The sequence below is a fragment of the Nyctereutes procyonoides genome, unplaced genomic scaffold (genome assembly GCF_905146905.1).
Source record: "Nyctereutes procyonoides isolate TBG_1078 unplaced genomic scaffold, NYPRO_anot_genome, whole genome shotgun sequence".
In the NCBI taxonomy this organism is placed as follows: Eukaryota; Metazoa; Chordata; class Mammalia; order Carnivora; family Canidae; genus Nyctereutes; species Nyctereutes procyonoides.
Window position 1 is genome coordinate 22,790,306 of NW_026575049.1, and position 21,744 is coordinate 22,812,049.

Sequence of the window (21,744 nt, forward strand, 5' to 3'; positions counted from 1 at the left end):
GCTATGGGCTGCATTATATGAAATCTCTATACTGTGGCTGTCAACACACAGGTCTATTTACTGGTGTATAGTGGGGAAGGATGAATCAATGGTGTCAACTTGTCATTATCCCCTTTGCCATCCTATCAGTTCCGAATCCTCAGCCCCATTGTTTGAATATTATAGTATCAGCATATCCTTTCTGGGTTGACCCATCATGGAAATGATTTTATTTTGACCATAGGTTGGCTATGGTCCCACCTTACTAACTTGTTTTGGGAAAAGCCAAGGATCCAGATAGTTGCTCAGGGTATCAATCAAAGAAGACAGTGACATTATATAGAACAGTTCAAAGGTCATTTGGAGGTTTTGATTCATCTAATTTCTCCATGTGTAAGTCATAAAAAAGTAGATCTTCCCATGCCACTGACTCTGCTTCTGTATGATTGCTGTATCAGGAGTGAAACTTTATCATATCCACTCAAGGGCTCTGTCGTCATTTTGGTTATTTGAGGCTTGTCCTCTAGAAGATTTCTTGTGTTGTGCCCCTGGAAATGATGTTTCTGATTTCCTGCATGTTCATGACAGTTTGTATATGGCCTGCACAGTTAAAAAATCAATTTGTCTGGATATAAAATCCTGAGCTCAGATTTTCATTCCTTAAGGATCTTAAGTATCTCTACCCATTGCCCGGTAACTTCCAAGTTTTCCTAAGAAAAGTTTGATGACATCTGGCTTTATTTCCCTTACCAGTGACTTATCTGAACCATTCCGTTGTTAGATTTTCTTCCCAGTTATATCTTTTACATGTATCTTGAATTTCTCTTTCCTATCTTCTTTTTGAGACCATAACTTTTTTTTGAAGTTTTTATTTATTTATTCATGAGAGACAGAGAGAGAGAGAGAGAGAGAGAGAGAGAGAGAGGCAGAGACATAGGCAGAGGGAGAGAGAGAGAGAGAGAGAGAGAGAGAGAGAGAGAGAGAGGCAGAAACATAGGCAGAGGGAGAAGCAGACTCCATGCAGGGAGCCTGATGTGGGACTCAATCTTGGGACTCCAGGATCACACCCTAAGCTGAAGGCAGACACTCAACCACTGAGCCACCCAGGCGTTCTGAGACCATAACTTTCTTGCAAGCCTTCCTTCCTGCTTTTTTTTCTTTTTTGCTTACTTGGTTCAGCATTTTATTTTTCTGACTTTGGGTTCCTTTTAGTCCAGTCTTTGTTTCTGAGATGATTTTATCTCTAATTTGCTTCAGAGCTCTATCATTTAATTTCAAGAGTTTTTCAAGCTCTGATTGGTACTGTTTTTCCTTGTCTCCTATCATTTAAAACATTTCTCATTAATCAATAGATAGCTAATGCGTGCTGAGTTTCTAGTGAATGCCAGGCCTGCTCATTCATCACCACAGCGAATCCTCCTGGCAACTCTGGGGGCATTTCTGTCCATTTCTTCTTGCACACGAGGACCCAAAAGCCCAAGCCTGCGTAGCTAGTTAACAGAAGGTTGCAGAGTTGATTGGAACCAGAGTGAGTACTCCTCATCTTTATACGGTTTTCAGAGTTTCTGAATCGTACTCACTTCAGAGCTTCCCCTGAGAAATTCTTTTCCTGGCACTCCAACCTTAAAGCACATGGACAGATAAGTACATTCTGTATTGCTGATTTTTCTAGACTGAAGTTTTTACTACCATTTTAATAATATTCATTTTCTATATGGTGGTTTGGGGAAGATATTCTCAAGGGAGCAATAATTTTAAAATATATATCCTCGGGGTGCCTGGGTGTCTCAGCTGGTTAAGCTTCCAATTCTTGATTTTGTTTCAGGTCATGATCTCAGGGTCATGAGATTGAGCCCTGCATCAGGCTCTATGCTCAGCGTGGAATCTAGTCATTTTTCTCCCTCCCCCTGATTGCACTCTCTTGCTCATAAATAAACAAATAAACAAACAAACAAATAAATAAATCTTTTAAAAAATTTGTCACCTATTTGCACTTTTTTCCCAAAATTTCACTTTCTTAAGTAAGCACGTGATTCCACGTACTTCTTTATATCCGTTTTTATTTCTCATACGAACTCCTGCTTTTCTCTTGTCTATGAACTACAAATGATAAGGATACAGTCTCCTCATGTTGCTTCCTTTTGGGGAAAATGTTTTACAAGCAAGGATTCATTGCCAGGAGCTGTTGGTGGATTTGATGCTGTTCTCACCCATATCAGGGAATCTCTAGTTCATATATTTGCAGGAACCACATCTTTTGACTTTCTAAATATATAGAACAATGTTTCTTACTAACTTTGGTATTTCTTGTTTTGCTATGTTTATATTCTTTATAAGCCATTATCTTTTTTGTTAAAAGATTTTATTTATTTATTCATTGAGAGACACGGGGGGGGGGGGAGGGAGGGAGAAGCAGGTTCCATGCAGGGAGCAAGACGAGGGACTCGATCCCAGGTCTCCAGGATCACACGCCAGGCTGAAGGCGGCGCTAAACCGCTGGGCCACCGGGTCTGCCCAATAAGCCATTATCTTGTTTGTCAAAAGCTCTATCTATTTGGCAGCTGAAGAAATGACATTGGGGGTTGGGTTTCCTTTTGGTGCACCTATGACATACATAAGTGCAAGCTTTGGGTGTTCTTTCTACCCCATTTCACATCAGCAAAGCCCCTTTGAAGGAAATGAGCAGGTGGCAGGAATTATGAAGCTGGGCTGATGGGTGAGGCCTGGCATGACTGTGACGAGAGGCATACTTTTGAACAAGGCAAAGCTGAATTCTGTAAGCCAGCCTGGGGCAGCAGTATAATTGCACACGTCCTTGGACGGGAGCTCCCGGAGGGCAGGCGTCACACCCCAGCCCCCCCCCGCCCCCCCCCCCACAACCCTCCAGAGCTTGGCCTTTGGTTTAAAAAATTTTTTTTTAATTTTTATTTATTTATGATAGTCACAGAGAGAGAGAGAGAGAGAGAGGCAGAGACACAGGCAGAGGGAGAAGCAGGCTCCATGCACCGGCAGCCTGACGTGGGATTCGATCCCGGGTCTCCAGGATCGCGCCCTGGGCCAAAGGCAGGCGCCAAACCACTGCGCCACCCAGGGATCCTGGCCTTTGGTTTATAGAACAAGAATAGGTTTCCCTCCATGTGCTGTGTGTCCCTGTGAACCGCTATTAGAGCATCAGTGCCCCAGAGTGGAGCCCACACAGGATGCAGGGTCACAAAACTGGGCTCTGTGTGCCCAACTGAGTCAGAGCCTTGTTCTGTGGGTTTGTTTCCCCATCACTCGATGAGGCTCTTCAGTGTGCATGTTCACAGATCCCAGTTTCAAATACCTGGCCCACCAAGGCCAAAGAATTCCAGACCAAGTTCTGCCTTTGTATTTTATCATGTAGCCAGCAGGGTCCACTGGGGGAGGCTGTTTTTCTTTTACTTTTTTCTTTTCTTTTCTTTTTTTCTTTTTTGAGGTAGGAAATGGAATTCCAGATGACTGGCAGTTTGTTAACTGCAGCTGAATCGTTGTAAGTATGCTTAATTTGAGTGAAGCTTATTTGCAGACATTTTAGGAAATAAATCTGGGAAACCATTTGTGATTCTTAGCAGTCGACTTTGAGAAAGAAAATGGCTATATTTTAGATTTATTTTATTCTCTTTTATTATAAAAGTAATACATGCTTGCTGCAAAAAAAGGCAGAAGACACAAAAACACGAATCCTACTACCTGAATCCTACCACTGTGTTCTTTTTGGTGTATTATCCTCCCAGATTTCTTTTCTGATGCATAGATGGATAGATGGATGGATAGGTGGGAGGATATATGGATGGATAGACCTGCAAAAACACAACATAAGTATTAGGATGAAAATTAAATTATGTTAGACATCCTTTCTTTGAATCATGAAACAATATATATCAAGGAAAAATTTCCATGCCTGTTAATTTAGACAGGCATCTTTGTTTTTAATGTCTGGTGGTATTTTAGAGGCTTGATGAACCATAATTATAAAATCAGTCCTTTATTAATGGGCATTTAAATTGTTTCAATTTTTAAAATCTTTAAACAGTTCAGAAAATATCCTTACGTACGTTTGTTGAGTAGTCCTATGATTCTATTTCTGTAAAATTCTAGAAGGAGACTTAAGAGTATGCAGGTATTGGGGTTTCTATACATAAACTAGAGCTAATTTCTTTCTCTATCATTCCCTTTTATCTGTGCCTCTTTGACAAGTAGAAAAAAATTGTTAACTTATTTTCATTAGAAAAAAATTGTTAACTTATTTTCATTAAACAATTACCAGTGAGTTTGAGTACTTTTTCATGTATCTGTTGGATTTTTTAGTTCTTTTTATGTGAATTACCTGTTCATAACCTTAGTCTATTGTTCTGTTAAGTATTTATATTATTGATTTGTAAGAGCTACTCATGCATCATGGTAATTAACCTACAGTGTTTCTCACTCATTTTTCTTTCATTATGATTTGTATGTGTTTTTAAAACCAAACAAAAAATAAATATTTATACTGTCAGACCTATCCATTATTTAAATGATTTGGGGGCTATAATGCGTTCCTCGGAAAGGATTTTGCACATAGAAATTGTGCACTGTGTAATATTCATTTTAATTTTCTTCTACTGCTTTCATGGTTTTAGTATTCTACTTGGTGTATTTTTTTACTCTATCTAAGGCTTATCCTAGCATGAGATAGCAAGAAGATTAATTTAACTTTTTTCTAAAATGTTTGGCCAGTTATTTCGAGACCATTATTCCGTGGCTCATCATGCTTTGGGTTCATTCTAGTCTGAATGTTTACCAGTTTGGTTGGGATGACAAGGGAACACTGATTATTTAAATATACCTTTGACATTAATAAGCGAAAATTCTATTTTTTTAAAGATTTTATTTATTTATTCATAGAGACAGAGAGAGAGAGAGGCAGAGACACAGGCAGAGGGAGAAGCAGGCACCATACAGAGAGCCTGACGTGGGACTCGATCCAGGGTCTCCAGGATCACGCCCTAGGCTGCGGGCGGCGCTAAACCGCTGTGCCACCGGGGCTACCCAAATTCTATTGTTTTAATAGATATCTCCTGGAAGAATCAACCAGTCCAAAATTCCAAAGGGGAGTGCTTCCACAGTTCTGGTTCATCTGAAGATGTCTGGAAAAACTACAACCTAGACGAAATTGAGAGAACCTTTTGCCAAGAGGTAAGATTGTCTCTCTAATGTCAAGGTTCTCTAAAGCATAAACAGAAGAGATTGACGGTTGTGGAAAACCATTAGGTATGGACATGATTTCTTTTTTTTTTTTTTTAAGATTTTATTTATTCATGAGAGACACAGAGAGAAAGAGAGGCAGAGACACAGGCAGAGGGAGAAGCAGGCTCCATGCAGGGAGCCCAACGTGGGACTCGATCCTGGGTCTCCAGGATCACACCTTGGGCTGCAGGCGGCGCTAAACCGCTGTGCCACCGGGGCTGCCCTGGACGTGATTTCTAAGATTTATTTTGATCCTACCTCCATCTCCCCAAACCTCGAGGCCTCCTCCAACTTCTGATGACAGTCCATTGGTGGTAGTAATGGTGATGAGAGGCTGATTCTTAAGTACCTCCGATGTGCTAGTCATGTACTAAATCTGGTAAAAAATATTCAAGACTTCCATAAAGACATGAGACAACTTTATTGAGTAAAATAAAGGAAAACTTAGTAAGTGAAGTGCTCTTTTTTGGTTTTTGGAAAGGAAGATTCAGTATTAATACTTGCTTTCCCTATATCTGGATGGAAATATATGTATATTTTCTTCTGAAAAGTTAGGAATAGAGGACCTACAGTACCATATAAAAAATAATTTATAGGGGTGCCTAGCTGGCTCAGTAGATAGAGCATGTAACTCTTATCTCAGGATTGTAAGTTCAAGCCCCCATTTGGTGTGGAGATTACTCAAAAAGAAAATCTTTATTTTTTTTTTAAGATTTTATTTATTTTTTCATGAGAGACACACAGAGAGAGAAAGAGAGAGGCAGAGACACAGGCAGAGGGAGAAGCAGGTTCCTTGCAGGGAGCCCAACGCGGGACTCAATCCCGGGTCTCCAGGATCACACTCCGGCTGAAGGTGGCACTAAACCGCTGGGTCACTGGGGCTGCCCAAAAGAAAATCTTTAAAAAAAAAACAAAACCTTAAAGGTGTAATATTTAAGACAGCATGGCACTGTCTTACCCAACTATTGTTAGGTGGTGGATCAATCTTTATATGTGAATTTAGCATATAATATTAGGCATTCCAGTAAAGTGTTTTGGGGCTGGGGAGTGGCTCATTCAATAATTATTATGGGAATAATTCACTAGCCAGCCCTTTGGGGAAAAAGCTTTGTAACTTTCCCTTCTTCTTTTTTTTTTTAATATTTTATTTATTTATTTATGAGAGACAGAAAGAGAGAGAGAGCCAGAGACACAGGCAGAGGGTGAAGCAGGCTCCATGCAGGGAGCCTAATATGGGACTCAATCCCGAAACTCTGGGATCACACCCGGAGCCAAAGGCAGATAGATGCTCAACTGCTGAGCGACCCAGGCATCCCTGTAACCTTCCCTTCTTCACATCAGAATAAATTCTATATATGTCAACTATTTAAATTTTAAAATAATGTGGGTGAAAATTTTGTAATCTTGAAATTGAAGACCAAAAACCATGAAGAAAAAGATTTGATACATCTGATTACATTAAAATGAAAAGCTTTTATACAGCAAAACTTTGTATAAACAAATGGGAAACTTGACAAAATATGTGCCACATAAACAAGAGATAAATCATAACTATTCCAAAGGTATGTAGAACTTTTAACAATGAATATAAAATTTTCAAGAGAAAAATGTCAATGAGGAAAAAACTAACAAAAGCCAGTGTTGATCAAGGTGTTGGAGAAGTGAGTATATGTAATATTGTGTTGGTAAATTAGTAAAACTTGTTTTCTGTTATTGTTGTTAATAAATTTATTGTTTTCATAAAAACAGAACCATTACAAAATACATTAGCATTACAAAAAAAGTAAGCAATTCTGAAGAGTACAAAGAAGAAAGTATAAATTATTCAAAATCCACCACCCAGAAATAATCAAAGGCAACATTTGGCGAACATAATTCTAGGTCTGTCTTTATTCATATATATAGAAGGATGGCTGCCTCGGTGGGTGGGTGGGTGGATACATAGATAGAAATAATTTTATAAGAAGAGAATCACGCTCCTTTTTACAAATAAGACATATTTAACTTAAATGTCTTTGAATTTACCAGAGGTAAAGGAGACATGGCCGCCCTTGTCATTAACCCTCCTGGGGGCCCTCCCGTGTGCCAGGCAGTGTTAGGCATTCCCTTCCTCAGCCTTCACAGCAGTTCCATGAGCGAGGCACTGTTATCATCCCAGCTTCAACTTGAGGAAACTGAGGCATGCAGGTGTTCAATGACCAGCCCAAAATTATCCTGCCAGTAAGGCCTGGAGTGAAGTATAAGGCTAAGTGCTTGCCAAGTCCAGTTTCAAATGAAGCTGAAGATATTTCTGCACTTCGGATAAATATTTCTCTACCACAAGATATATTAGGTCCCAAAAGGGACTTCAAGACCAGAAAAGAGATTAAGAAAGTCATTAAGAGTCCCAGAAATGATGGTGTTTTTGAAGGATCTTTCGATTACAGGCAGCACAGGGTGGGCTCTCACTTCCTGTGTTCCTTCCCACCCCTACCTCCCACCTCACAAGTTTCGTCGTTTCTGTTTTGTTCTTATTCGGGGCTTACAATGATATTTACACTCAGTTCTGTTCTATAATTCCCTCAGTTGTTTTGCCTTTGTTTTGTATTTACGTGGAGTTAATTCACGTCACTACGCTCCAGTGCTTACCATAGTTAATCCCTTTCAGAGTTCATTATTTTGATTTATTTTGGGGCTGGCTGGATTTCATTGTCAAGTAATTTCCTTAAGAAAGGCTCATGGGTGCTTTATTCCCTTTGTTTTTTCATATTTGAGACTATCTGCCTCTGACTTTCCCACTGGAACAGTGTAGCTGGGTGTAGCTCTTCCAGCTTGCTTTCTCTTCCTCAAAATGTTGTAAGCCCTGTTCCATTGTCTTCTGGCACTGGGCATTCTGAAGAAGAAGCCTGAGGTCAACAGTTTTTTTCCCCTTGTAGATGATTCCTTTTTACTACCTGGATGCCTGAGTGTTATCTTTTGTTTTTTGGGTATTTTGTTGGATCCTTGAAATTAAAAAAGCAAAACTAAGCAAACTAATGCTTTGACATTAAGCATTTTGTCAAACTTTCCTGGAACACAGGGTATTCTTTTGATGGAGGACAGTCCTTCCTTCATTTCCAGAAAACTTATTCTGTCTGAGTCACTAAAATCTTCCCTCACCTTCCCTCCTCCTTCTTCCCTCCTTCCCTCCATCTTCCCTGCATCTTGCCTTCCTTTGGGGTTATTCCTAGTTACCCTCCCATTGGGTCCTCTTGGTCTGTCCTGGACAGCTAGCACCTGCTCCCAACTTGCTCCAATACTTTTGTCTTTCTCCTCTGCCTTCGGTGAGATTCTTTCAAATCATTCTCTTATTATTAATTTGAATCTCCACCTTGCCTTTTATGCTTGCTGTTTCTAATTTGTGTATTAGTTTCTGTAATGATAGTATTTTTGTTTTCTATCTTCCTCACTTTGAAATATCCCTTCTCTTTTCATTGTTTCATCATCCTGACTTCAAGCTTTTCTTATAATGAATTCATATTCTTAGTTTCTTTTTATGGCATGAAACCTTTGTAGGTGATGTGTTTATATATTTCTTTATATTATGTTTCCTTACAGACTAGGTGCTTTGTATTTTACCAGATCTTTCTTTCATCATGTAGTTTTCCATTGCCTACATATACACAAATGACACATTCTCTTATGGGTGGACATTTAGATTGCCTCCTGTTTTGTGCTAAATCCAAATGATGCCACTGTGAGTGGTTGCATACGCATCTTTTGGAGCTCGTGTGCAAAGGTCTCTAGGAATTAAACCTAGGAGTAGAATTACTTGCTAGGTTGCAGCAGACACGCTCCTCAGCTTTCATTGCCCATATCAAATTACTTTTCAAATATCAATTTATACTCCCAACATATGAGAAAGAATTCCTGTTGTTTTCTCTACTCACCGACACTTGATATTGTTGGACTTTTTTTTTTTTTGAACACTTTATTTATTTGAGAGAGAGAGTGTACACAAGCAGGGAGAGGAACAGAGGGAGAGGGACCAGCATGCTCTGCACTGAGCATGGAGACCAACGTGGGGCTTGATCCCACGACTGAGATCATGACCTGAACTGAAACCAAGAGTTGGATGTTCAACTGACTGAGCCACTCAGGTGCCCCTATGTTGTTAGACTTTCAGATTTTTTAGTCTGATGCACATAGAATGGCATCTCAGCTATGATTTTAATTTTTATGTGTCATAGCTTTTTACATTTTGCAGCCTTTCTTTAGAACATTGTTGATAGGGATGCCTGGGTGGTTCGGCGGTTGAGCATTGGCTTTGGGCTTAGTGCGTGAGCCCAGAATCCTGGGATCAAGTCCCACATCAGGTTTCCTGCGTGGAGCCTGCTTCTCCCTCTGTCTCTGCCTTTCTCTCTTTCTGTGTCTCTCTTGAATAAATAAATAAAATCTTAAAAAAAACATTTTTGGTAAAAAATATATTCATTTTAAATAATTATTGAGTGCCTACAGCATGCAAAATTCTGCTTCATTCTAGGTAATTATTAGTGAACAAAACAGATAGAAAGTGCTCTCATGGAGATTACACAAACTCACATCAGGGAGATAGGTGTTAAACACATTCATAAATGTAATAAATACAGAAAAGAACCTCATTTAGATTGGAGATCAGTGGAACATTAACATACATTAAGTACACAAACAAAATAAGCATACCTTTCTCTAGTCTGTCAATAACATGATAGCATGCCACACATCATTCATCATTTAAAAGAATGATGTAGATATAAGTTCTTACAGAAAAAAATATCATGATATATTGTTAAATGAAAAAAAGCACCTGTCAAATATGAATGTATAGCTATGATCGCATTTTTGTAAAATTATATGTTTATATGATCATTATGGGAGTTTTTGAAACACTATAAAAAACTGGATGGAAAAACTTCTAGATATCTTTATGTCCTTTTTTTTAGTTTGCTGAATTGCTTGCATTTTTCTCTTTTGTGTCATTGTAAACAGTCACAGTGAGAATCCCTTAAAGGTTTATACATGTCACCAAGATACTATTTCTGTTTCACTCCCTGCTTTTTTTCCCTAAAAGCTCTTGATTATGTCAAAAACATTCTCCTGGAAAAAAAACTAATTGGAAACCAATATCATTAAGATTTTGAAAGTGGATTTCATTAATCCAGTGAATACATTGAGACTGTACTCCACATCTGGCTTTGACTTCTCTTGTGAATCCACCTCCCTGAAAGAGATAGGGGCAGATTTAGCCACATTTTGGGCTAGTTTTGTGCAATTTTTTTTGTGTGTGCAACTTTCTAAGAAGTTTAGGACCTGCAATTCTGTAAATATTTTGAAAGATTTTCCCATTAGATTTCCAATATGCTTGTGTACCCTATGGAAGTTTCAGTGAATCACCTCTTATTCCTTTGGTGGGTGGAGACTCTTGTGCATGTATTTCTATGTTCCAGCAGGTTTTTTTTAAGTTACCTTATGCACCAGGTGTGGTTATTTTGTTTCTCATTGCAGTTAGCAGGAAAACCTGAATTCAGACAAAGTGGAGAGGGTTGGAAATATTGGAGAATATTGTTATTACTCAATAATAAACAGCAGGAAAACCTTTGGAATTAAAACCAATCTTCATAGTATTTTTATGAGTCATATAAAAATCAGTGGTTAACCTACTTTACTGAATTTTAGAAGTCCCATAAGCAAAGCTCATTCACCGTGATCCTTTGTGATTCCCCATTAAAAAAAAATAATTAAAGAAATGTACAGTGTGTATTCTGCTTATATAATCTTTACATTAATGATTTTCCTTACTCTAAAAGCTACTTGTGTTTTAATAAAATGTTGCCAGCTTTTTTTGTTTGATTGACCTGACTTAATCAGGAGAAGCCTAGCATGGGCTCACAGTGGGAATGGCTTGAAAGTATATTAAGAAAGATGTATCAAACTGGCAGATCCACTGAATATTTTTAGCTCTGAAATTTGAGGTGGAGCTATTATATGGCTGTTTTTCCCTGAGAAACTTGTCTGCCTTGTCAGTTGAGTAGCTGTGACTGGGGATAGTGTTCTGTAGTGAGCTCATCAATTAAACATTTGAAGTTCAGTACATGCCATCGTAACCTTTTTGATCAGTTTTTGGAGGGGAAAATGTGACGAGGTTTTGGTAAAAATAAACTGGTTGAACAGCTCTGTGAAGTGGATTTCTATGAATGCAACACTTGAATTTTCATTCCCTGCAGCTTCCCAAGTGCTATGAAAAGGTTGAAAAAGCCCTGAGTGCAGGGGACCCCTCCAAAAGTGGATATGTATCTTTGAATTACCTAAAGATTGTCCTCGACACCTTTGTATACCGATTACCAAGGAGAATTTTTATCCAGTTAATGAAAAGGTAAGAGTCCCATTGTTTCCTTGACATTCCCCCCCCCCCAAATGTCAACCATGAGAATAAGGAGCAGCTTCACTTATTTTTTATTAATGCCTTGGACTTTTTTTTCTTGAAAATCTCAAACACATGCAGAAGTAAAGAGAATACTATAATGAATCCACTAACATACCTACTACTTAGCTTCAGTGTTCAGCTCATGGTCCATCATCTTATTTCTCTTCCTGCCTATTTTTCCATTAACCCTAGATATTTTTTTGAAGCTCTTATTTATTTGACACAGCACAAGCATAAGAGAGAGTGAGAGTGCAAGCACATAAGCAGGGGAAGGAGGCAGAGGGAGAAGGAGAAGCAGACTCCCCGCTGATCAGGGAGCCCAAATCAGGGCTCGATCCCAGGACCCCCAGATCATGACCAGAGCCAAAGATAGACACTTAACTGATGGAACCACCCAGCACCCCAACCCCAGATATTTTTTAAACAAACACCAGATATCATATTTCACTAAAAAGTTCTCATTAAGTCTTTCTAAAATATAAGAACACTTTTTAAAAACATGGGAGAAATACTGGTTTTGCACCTAATAGAATTATCAGTAGTATTAAATGTCCAACCAGGGTTCAAATCTAACTTACTGTCACAGATTTTCTTTTACTATTTGAGTCATTATCCAAATAAGGTCTCTACATTGCCATCGACTGACTTGCCCCACTGTTTTTAGTCTATAAGGTCTTTCTCCATTTGTTAATTTGTTCCCTTATGATGTATCTGTTATGGTGTATTTTTTATATGGAATTTCTTACAACCTACATCTGACTGATTTACAGTGACATTTGGCATTTCCTCCTGTCTCCCTCTCTCAACCCCTCTGCCTCTGAATGAATAGATAGACACATAGATGTTCAGTCATCTTGGCAAGAATACCTCATAGGTGGTGGCAAGCATCTGTGGCCTTGTTGGTCTCTCTTTTCACAGTGTTAGCAGCCATGGTTGGTCCTACTTACATCTGTTAGTTCACTGGGGATTAAAAAGTGGTGAAATGCCACATCTATCATTTCTTCTTTTATTGATTGGAGTACTTCTGTAATGACAGCTTCCCCTCTTAAGCTGCTTAGTGACAATGACACACAGTCTAAGAAAATACTTTCCCTTCACTTACTGCCTTCCAGAATAATGAATTGGTTCCCAAGCATCCTCCAAAAGTGAGCAATGAGTGATTTTTCTTAAAAAAAAAAAGATTATCATAAACTCATGAACATATACATATGTGCTATATTTAAGTTCATCATTATTCTCACTAATATTCATCTTGGCCAGTGGGAGACTTTCATGTTGGCTGCTCAATCCTAGTAGTGTGACCCTGATGGTCCTCAACAGCTCTCCTGCTTTCTGATGTGCACCCGGCTCTTTGGGTACACTCCTTGCTCCTGACCTGGCATCAGCCATTTCTCCAAGGATCCCTGTTTCCTTTGGAAATGGTACACATAGACCAGACTCTGTGTAGGAAATACTGTCCTTAATTTACCTGGTGTTCTGTCCAGGTAACTTGGAGAACCTTGTCTCATGGGAAGTAGGGTAGAGGCTAGTGGAAAGGTTGTTCTGCAAAACTCTGGATCATTGGTGGACATCTAACATTTCCTAGGAATGGCAAGAGAGAGAGGGAATTGTTTTTTTTTTTTTTTTTTTTTGAGAGGGAGTGGGGAAGGGTAGAGAGAGAGGGAGAGAGAATCTCAAGCAGTCTCTGAGTATGGAGCCTGATACAGGGATCCATCTCATACCCCTGAGATCCTGACCTGAATGGAAATCGAGTTGGACGCATAACTGCCTAAGTCACCCAGGTGCCCCGGGAGAAACAGTATTAAGTGGGGCCAGCTAGAGCCATTCCTCACAGTCTCCTCTTTCCTTCTTGGCCCTCTCTATATCTAGAGAGGATCACTGTGTCCTGCCCCTGTGGCTTCTAGAGTCAAAGGCAAGATTTGGCCCTAGGAGTGAATATTTCCATGGCTCAGAAAACAGCTCCGTTGTTCTATCTATACGTGGTGACAATTTTTAGGAAACAGTTCATTGGATGACTGAGAGTCATTTCTTTTTATTTCGTTTTCAAAATTATGCAAGTAATATTTAAGAGCCATAATAAAAATAAAAAGCAAAATATCACAACCCACCTTATGTAACAAATTTATTGCTTTCACATTTTCACACTCCTCACCTATATCCACATGCATAAAGAATTTTTATGTATTTTTAATTAAGGCACATCTACAGTTTTATATTGTGCTTTTCCAATAGGAATGTGTATCACAGACACTCATTCTGCTGGCTTCATCATCTTCAAAATTATAATTTTATTTTAAGATTTTATTTATTAAAGAGAGCATAAGCAGGGGAGGGGGAGGAGCAGAGGGAGAGAGAGAATCTCAAGCAGACTCCACACTGAGCACTGAGCACAGAGCCCAACATGGGGCTCAATTCCAGGACCCTGAGATCATGACCTGAGCTAAAACCAAGAATCTGAGCCACCCAGGTACCCTCAAAATTATATTTTAATGGGTGCATATTGAATCATTTTCTCTACCAGACATTGTGAGAGGTGCTAAGAATGTAGAAATAACTAACAAATAGTCCCAGGGCAGCAGGAACCACCAGAGCGATGGCAGCTGTGAAGACTATTATGGGCCTGCAAAGTGAACTTGGTAGGACACTAAGGACACAGACAGGGTTGTGCCTTGTGACAATCTGCTCTAACCAGAGACCCAGGGATTTCTGAGTTGTGCCCTCTGTCACATTCACCCAGAATTCCTAGTAGAACTGGTCACAAGGGACAATAACAAGGTGAATACCCAAATACTGATATTTTGAATTATTAATTAGGTTTATCTTCTGGTGCACATCTGCAAGTAAAGATTTGTCCCATCTTCCTGGTCAACTCTTCCCTTTATAATTATGTAGTTACCTTTCCATGCCTCTGGCTTTTATGGCCTATCTTCTCTGATACTAAAATACCCATAACAGTTTTTTGGATGAGTGTTTGTCTGATATATCTTTTTCCCACCCTTTACTGTCACTATCACCACGTTTTAGGTGTGTTTCTTGTAAAATAGCATTATCTGTATTTAAAACATTCCAAATGAACGTCGTTGCCTTTTTAGCGGTCAAGTGTAGCATGTGACAAGCATGTTTGAGTTTTTTCCTTCTGCTTTATTGTTATCTCTCTGATTTCCTCAGCTCTGTCTTTTCCTTTTTCCCTCCTCCACTGTGTTTGGTTCCATCTCAGTTTTCCTTATCACACATTTTCCCCTCCACTGTCTTGAGACTTAAATATTTTATTTCTATTCTTATAGAAGAAGTTACCCTTAAATTTTTAACATGCGTTCTGAACTTAAAAAGCTGAAAGTTCACAATATTTCTACTGTCCTGAATTAAACAAGCAGTTTCAATGTACATGTTACCACCGGCTAGTGTTTCAATCCAGCCTTATTTTGATAGTGTCTGAATTTGTCACTATTAGTAGTTTGTTTGTTTTTACTATCTGTGTTTGTTTAGGTTTTCCCAAGTTTACCAATTTGTTGGCTCATCACTCTTCTTCCATCTCACCCCTCCTTCAGAATTCAATTTCCTGAAGTATATCCTGTAGTAGTCCTTTAAGTGAGGTGTTGTATGTGTGGGGAAGGTAGTCTTTGTTTTAAAAAATGTCTATTTTCCACTTACTCTTTAATGAAGATTGTGCAGGGAGTACAATTCTTGTCTGAGAGCTATTTTCTCTTAGCACTTTGAAGACATTCTTCACGGTCTTCTGGCCTCTAGTGTTGCTGTTGAGAGTCGGCTGTCTAATTGCCAATACTTTCTGGGTGATCTCTTTTTCTTTATCTGGTTGCCTTTGAGATTTTTCTCTTTATTTTTGTTACTTTACAGTTTCCCTACAATGCATCTTGCTAGAGATGTCTGTTTATCTAACCTCCCCAGACTCGTGCCATCTCATGGCGAGGATTTTTGTCTTTCATAACTTCTGGAACATTCCCAGCTGCTACTATTTGGGTATTGCCTCCACCCTTCCTTGCCAGTCTTTTCTTCTAGGTCTCACTAAATATTTGTTGAAACTCCTCCTTCCACTTTCCTTGGCTCTTAGCCTCTCTTGCATTTCCCATGTTTTTATCTGTCCGGGCTTCATCCTGACTGTTTTCCTTGACTGTTTTGCTTTATTTTTTTTATTTTTATTTTTTAATTTATGATAGTCACAGAAAGAGAGAGAAAGAGAGAGGCAGAGACACAGGCAGAGGGAGAAGCAGGCTCCATGCACCGGGAGCCCAACGTGGGATTCGATCCCGGGTCTCCAGGATCGCGCCCTGGGCCAAAGGCAGGTGCCAAACCGCTGCGCCACCCAGGGGTCCCTGTTTTGCTTTATTAACTGTCATCTGTGCCAGGTATTCTCCCAGTCTTGCAGTGGTGGGTCTCCTAGCCCCAAGTGGGCATTAAACCCCAGCCTGTTACTGCCTGCGTGAAATCCCAGGGCTGCCGTTAGCACAGCTTGCTCCGTCCAGGTCTCACACCCTCCCCGGGCTCTTGTGGGAATAACTCACATTCTCTCTGCTCCAGAGTTGCTTCCCTCCATGCTTTCAGCATCCAGCACCTGTGGATTTTCCCTTTATTGGTTTCAACTTCCACCATATGTTTAAAATGATTTCGTTGATATACTTATTCCAGTAGGTGTTGATATATTTGATGTATTTGTTGATATATTTCTATGGTTAGACCCAGGAGGTTGGGGAGAGATCCACTGTGTTGCCAGAAATCTTACCTTAATATGTTCATGCTGGCTGGAAAGTTAGAAAAGTCTCCAGAGAGTAAACAGAGCAGAGTGGAAGCTTCAAGAGATGAAGGTTCTCCCACATGGGTGGCTGGAGAAAAATGTTCCATCCAGAAGGAACAAGCAGCATTCCACAGGGGCTAGTTGATGGGGTAATGACTGCTTGTTCGGGCTTTTTAGTTCTATAGCCCAGAATGTTTCTGACCATTTCACTGTTGAGTCTTTGGTTTCTTTCTTTCTTTCTTTTTTTTTTTAAAAGACTTTATTCATGAGAGACACAGAGAGAGAAGCAGAGACTTAGGCAGAGGGAGAAACAGGCTCTCGCCGGGGAGCCCGACATGGGACTTGATCCCAGGACCCTGGGATCACGACCTGAGCCAAAGGCAGATGCTCAACCACTGAGCCAACCAGGCGCCCCAAGTCTTCAGTTTCTTTAGATTTGCATATGTTTGTTTGTTCATTTATTTGCTCAGCCAATCCACAGAGACGTCTGGAGCCCTTACAAGGGACAGGCACTGTGTTAGGGGCTAGGGACTCATTGGAAAGGAAGACAGGATCCCTGCCCTCAGAGTGCTACCTGCTGGCAGATGAGAGGACAGTCCACAGACACACCCAGGGTGAAAGGAGGTGTGCAGTGTGACGGAGCCATAGTAAGAGTGGCAGGGAGGACCTCAGAAAGCTTCTCTGCAAAGGTGAGCTTTAAACAGAGACCTGAGGTGCCATGGGAAGAGCCCCAGGACGAGCAGCCCCTCCATGCCATGGTTCTTGGGGCCTCGCAGAAGTCAGTGGGCAAAAGGAAGCCAGAGGTGGGGTAGAGGGTGGGCAAGAGCCTGGGAGGGGCTGGGGTTATGGCCATTGTCAAGGAGGGGTCAGGGACAGGTTTTGCATCTGATTCAAGGACAGAGTGTGAATACTTATATGCATTTTTATAAGGATTGCCAAATTGTTCTGTGAAAAGATAATAATGATTTATATTACCATCAACGTTGTATGAGTGTTCTAGTTTCATATTCCTTCTGGCATTGAATATTAACATAGTTTTAAAATATTGATAGCTTAAGAGGTATAAATTGGTGCCTCATTATCCTCTTAATTTATACTTCTTGGAGCAACACTGGACTTAGACATTTCTGTGAGCCTGAGCACTGATCGTGTCTTTCCTGATGTGAATCCGCCTCATGTCCTGCCTGGGTAATGCCCTCACTGGTGTTTTTTAAAGTCAATTTTATCACCTTTTTGTTTAATAATTGTTTATAATTAATTATTAAAAGATAACCCTTTTCTGTTGTAAGCAGGATACTCCCACACAGCGTTGTTCCCAGCTTGCTGCTTTCCTTTCGTTCACGTGACACCTCATCGTTGTGAAGTTTACGTTTTAATATAATCAAATACATTAATCTTCTTTTGGAATGTCTTCTGTTGCTTAATCTATAAATTCATCATTCTTGCCCAGACTTGATATAAAAACGCTTTCTACTATGCTTGTTTTTCTTATTCTTTGAAAACAAAACACTTTAATCCATCCTGACATAAGGTAGGCATCCAAATTCACATTTTTTTCCCAAATAGATAATCTGTTTTACCACCACCACTTATTATTCTTTCCCCATTGTTTTTAATGCCTGCTTTGTCATACATTTAATTCTCTCCATGATTTGCTTGAATGTGTCCTTCTAGTCCGTTCTATCATTCCATCGCTCTACCTTTCTTTTGTACATGGATGTTTCTGTGCTATGCTGCTTATGCTGGTCCATCCACTTGCCCTGTTGTTTTCTGTCTCACCTTTAGAGAGAACACTGGGTTTCCTGTACTATCACAGTGGTTTTCTTGAATTTAGATGGTGATTGTTGGGAATTGACCACTAATTATATTGCGTCCTAGGACTAGAGGATCTCCTGGATTTTACCATGAAAGCACTGGCACCCATAAAACAGTCATCAGAGGTGAGACTAGTGTCACCCCCAGCGGCAGTGAGTGGCACTGGCCCTGGGGTAGTGCTGTTTGCTCTCTGCCTTGCTCTCCTCTCCAGCCACCGGGAAGGTGGTACAGTGCAGAGCACAGTAGGAGGGACAATGTGGGGGCAAGAACACACCTGATGTTGCTACAAGTGAGTGCCCCGAACTCCCTTTGACCTGCGCTCCCAGTGTCATGGGCCTGTGATTGTGTTGGGCAAATCCTGTATGACATTTGTATCTAAAAATGCTTGCAAATTTCACTAAAAAAAATCTGTACAAGAATGTCCTTAGCAGCCCTAGTCATAATTGACCCAAATGGGGACAGGCCTAAATGTCCTTCAGCAGGTGACCAGATAAGCAAACTCGTCCATCTATACGATGGCCTATTTCTCAGCAATAGGAAGGAATCAGCTTTCCATGCATACAACATGGATGAATCTGAGAGACATTCACAAGAAACCACTTTCAAAGGCTGCTACTGTAGGATTGTTTATATGGCATTCAGGAAAAGGCAAACCAATAGGATCACAGAAGAGGTCGGTAGTTTCCAGGACTCAGGGTGGGGAAGGCCTCACTCCAGATGGGCAGCACAAGGAAGATTGTAGGGTGATGGAGCCACTCTGCATCTTGTGCATGGCAGTGGCTACGTGAATCTGTATGTGTGTTAAAACTCGTGAAAGTGTACACCAAGAGAAAAAAAAGTTCATTTTAGTGCATCTTAATTTGAGAAATAAAATTTAAAAATACATCCTTTTTTAAAAAGGCAAACAACACAGGAAAGAATAAAGCAGGAAGTAAAATAAAATCTAAACCTTCATAATAACATGGTTTTGAGAAATGATTATTCAATTCAAGAATGGATAGTATAGGGGGAAAAAAGACATCCTTCGAATTTGTTATTTCGTAAAAGATACTCAAGGGCGTAAATTAAAAACCCTAACATCTTGGTAATAAGGCATAAAATCTTGACCCAAATAATGTTTCAGAGACTTTAAAAAGCCATTTTCCATATATATTTATATTTTAATGTAATGGTAGACTTTAATTGAACAGCTAAGTTGACCTTTATTGCTAACGTGCTGTGCTTTTCAATGTTGCCTAGCCTTTTATATAAAATACATCTGTTAAAAATAAAATCAGTGTTTAAACATGAAGAGTGGGGTTTGAGGGAGAGCTGAGAGGATGGAATAAATGCAGTGATTTGCTATGACTTGTGTATTCACTGGAGATACTTCCTCACCCATCACACAAGCAGGTTCTTGCTCAGAAACATCTTCTGGTGAGAATTTTCCCATTCATCCTGGTAACATTAACAGCCCAACAGAAGCTATATAAGCAGAAACAATAAGCCATTTAGCCCAAATTACATAAAGTGTAGAAGCAGCACCCAGTGGTATATTTTCCGTTATTGTCCAAATCTCTATGTGACATTCTGAAAAAAGCAAAACAATAGGAACAGAAGAGAGATCAGTAATTTCCAGGACTAGGAGCAGAGGACCATGTGGCTCCAGGGGGCAGCACAAGGGAGCTTTTTGGGGGTACGGGAGCTGTTCTGTATCCTGCCATGGGTCATCATAATCTGGTCATACATTGGTCAGGGTCTAGGCAGAAAGCAGATGGACATGAGTTTATTGAAGGACCACTTACTCATGTGAGGGCAAGATTAAATGAAATGAGCAGATGGGGAAGCATTTCTCTCTCCTAGGCCTGAAAGGGCAGGAGAGGGAGCAGTTACTGAAAGGAACAAGATGGATAGCTAAAGGGGAGGTCACTGGAGGGCAGGGAAGGCCTAAGGTAGAATGTGGCCATGGCCACACTACAGCTCAGCAGGGAGGGGGCTGGGGGTGTAACTAGCCTGCCTTCTCTCCTCTTGCTTTCCAGTCCCCTGAAATCTAAAGTGTTAGCTACAATTACTGCTTTTTACATAGAGCAGTGGGAGAGATAGGAAGACACAGCATACGAAGGAGCTTCTAAACTCACATTACTGTAACTGGTCATAACTACAGTGTCCATTGTGTGTCCCCCTTACTTTCTCTGCCAGCATCTTGCTGGACAGTGTTGCTCACCTGCTGGGGTGCCCAACCTTTATTTACAAGATCTCAGTGCTTGATGATCATTTCTTCATTTGGCTGCCTCAACTGGCTTAAGGCATGATAAGTTCTCCAGAACAGCACCTTAACCGCTGGGGATTTCCTCTCAGCTGACTGTAGATGAGTCATCAGCAAGGTACCAACTGTAAGTCTGTTCTGGCGATGGGATATGTGGGGAGACTGTGGTTCTGAAGTTATTGCTACACCGTCACCACCATCAGATGAGTCCCTTAGTTCAATTCTGTGATGCGCAGGACATCCTGGTGATGCAAAAGCATTATGGAGGTCCACAGATGATGGTAAATGGCAGAAGTGTTTCAGTCAGAAAGGCAAATTTGTATCTAAATTTGTCAAGACAAATCATTGCTCCCTCCATGTTGAAAGAGGTCCAATGTCATCTTTGCCAGGTGACTAGAAAGCCCACCTGGATAAAGGGGACATAAAAGGGCTCAGTGTTGGCCCCTGCCATTGGCAGCCTGGGTACTTAGCTGGGCAGTAGTCAGCACAGCTTTAGTGATGAGAAGTCCCTATTTTCACACCAATGCACAGTATCTGTTCCTGTCTCTGTGACCACTTTTGTATGGAAACCCATGAACAAGCTCCAGATTACCTGGGCAAAGTGACAGACCCGCACCTTCAGGAATAGGTCAGCTTTCCTCCTGATAATCCCCATGGATGCCTCCCAGTGGACATTACATAGGACATAAATACCTTTATAAGCTGTGCTGCTTTTCTGTGCTAGACGACAATTTACAGCCTGGGCCTTGCAGATTGCTTTTTCTTACTTGATTCCCCACTCAGAACTGCTGGGTTACCCAAGAACAGCACAGCAGATCAGAACAGCATGACAAAATTGTCTCCAAAATCCAGAGACACCCTTCAAGCATATGAGTCTTTTTTTGTGATGGGTGACAAAAGGCTAATTAATTGGTTTTTCATCCTAGAGGGACTATTCCAGCATGCCTTAGACTTCTGGATCCCTAGAAACTTACCAGACTGGAAGAACTTTAAAATCCCATGGGGTGGAGATCCCTGGGTGGCGCAGCGGTTTAGCGCCTGCCTTTGGCCCAGGGCGCGATCCTGGAGACCCGGGATCGAATCCCATGTCGGGCTCCCGGTGTATGGAGCCTGCTTCTCCCTCTGCCTGTGTCTCTGCCTCTCTCTCTCTCACTGTGTGCCTATCATAAATAAATAAAACAAAAAAATTAAAAAAAAATCCCATGGGGTTTATCTTCTTTCCCTTCCTGAGGCCTCTGGGGTATTTGTAATTTCATCCTTAGTAAATCCAGTTAATATAATATCATC

General features: G+C 40.5%; 1 protein-coding gene across 1 annotated transcript in view; it reads left to right on the forward strand.

Annotated features, from left to right (window-relative positions):
- EFCAB6 (EF-hand calcium binding domain 6) overlaps window positions 1–21,744 on the forward strand; it is a 239,622-nt gene that overhangs the window by 71,940 nt on the left and 145,938 nt on the right. Inside the window, exons 9-10 of the mRNA XM_055327800.1 lie at window positions 5,051–5,175; window positions 11,448–11,596. Of these exons, the coding sequence (XP_055183775.1) occupies window positions 5,051–5,175; window positions 11,448–11,596 (274 nt within the window). The remainder of the gene's footprint in view (window positions 1–5,050; window positions 5,176–11,447; window positions 11,597–21,744) is intronic.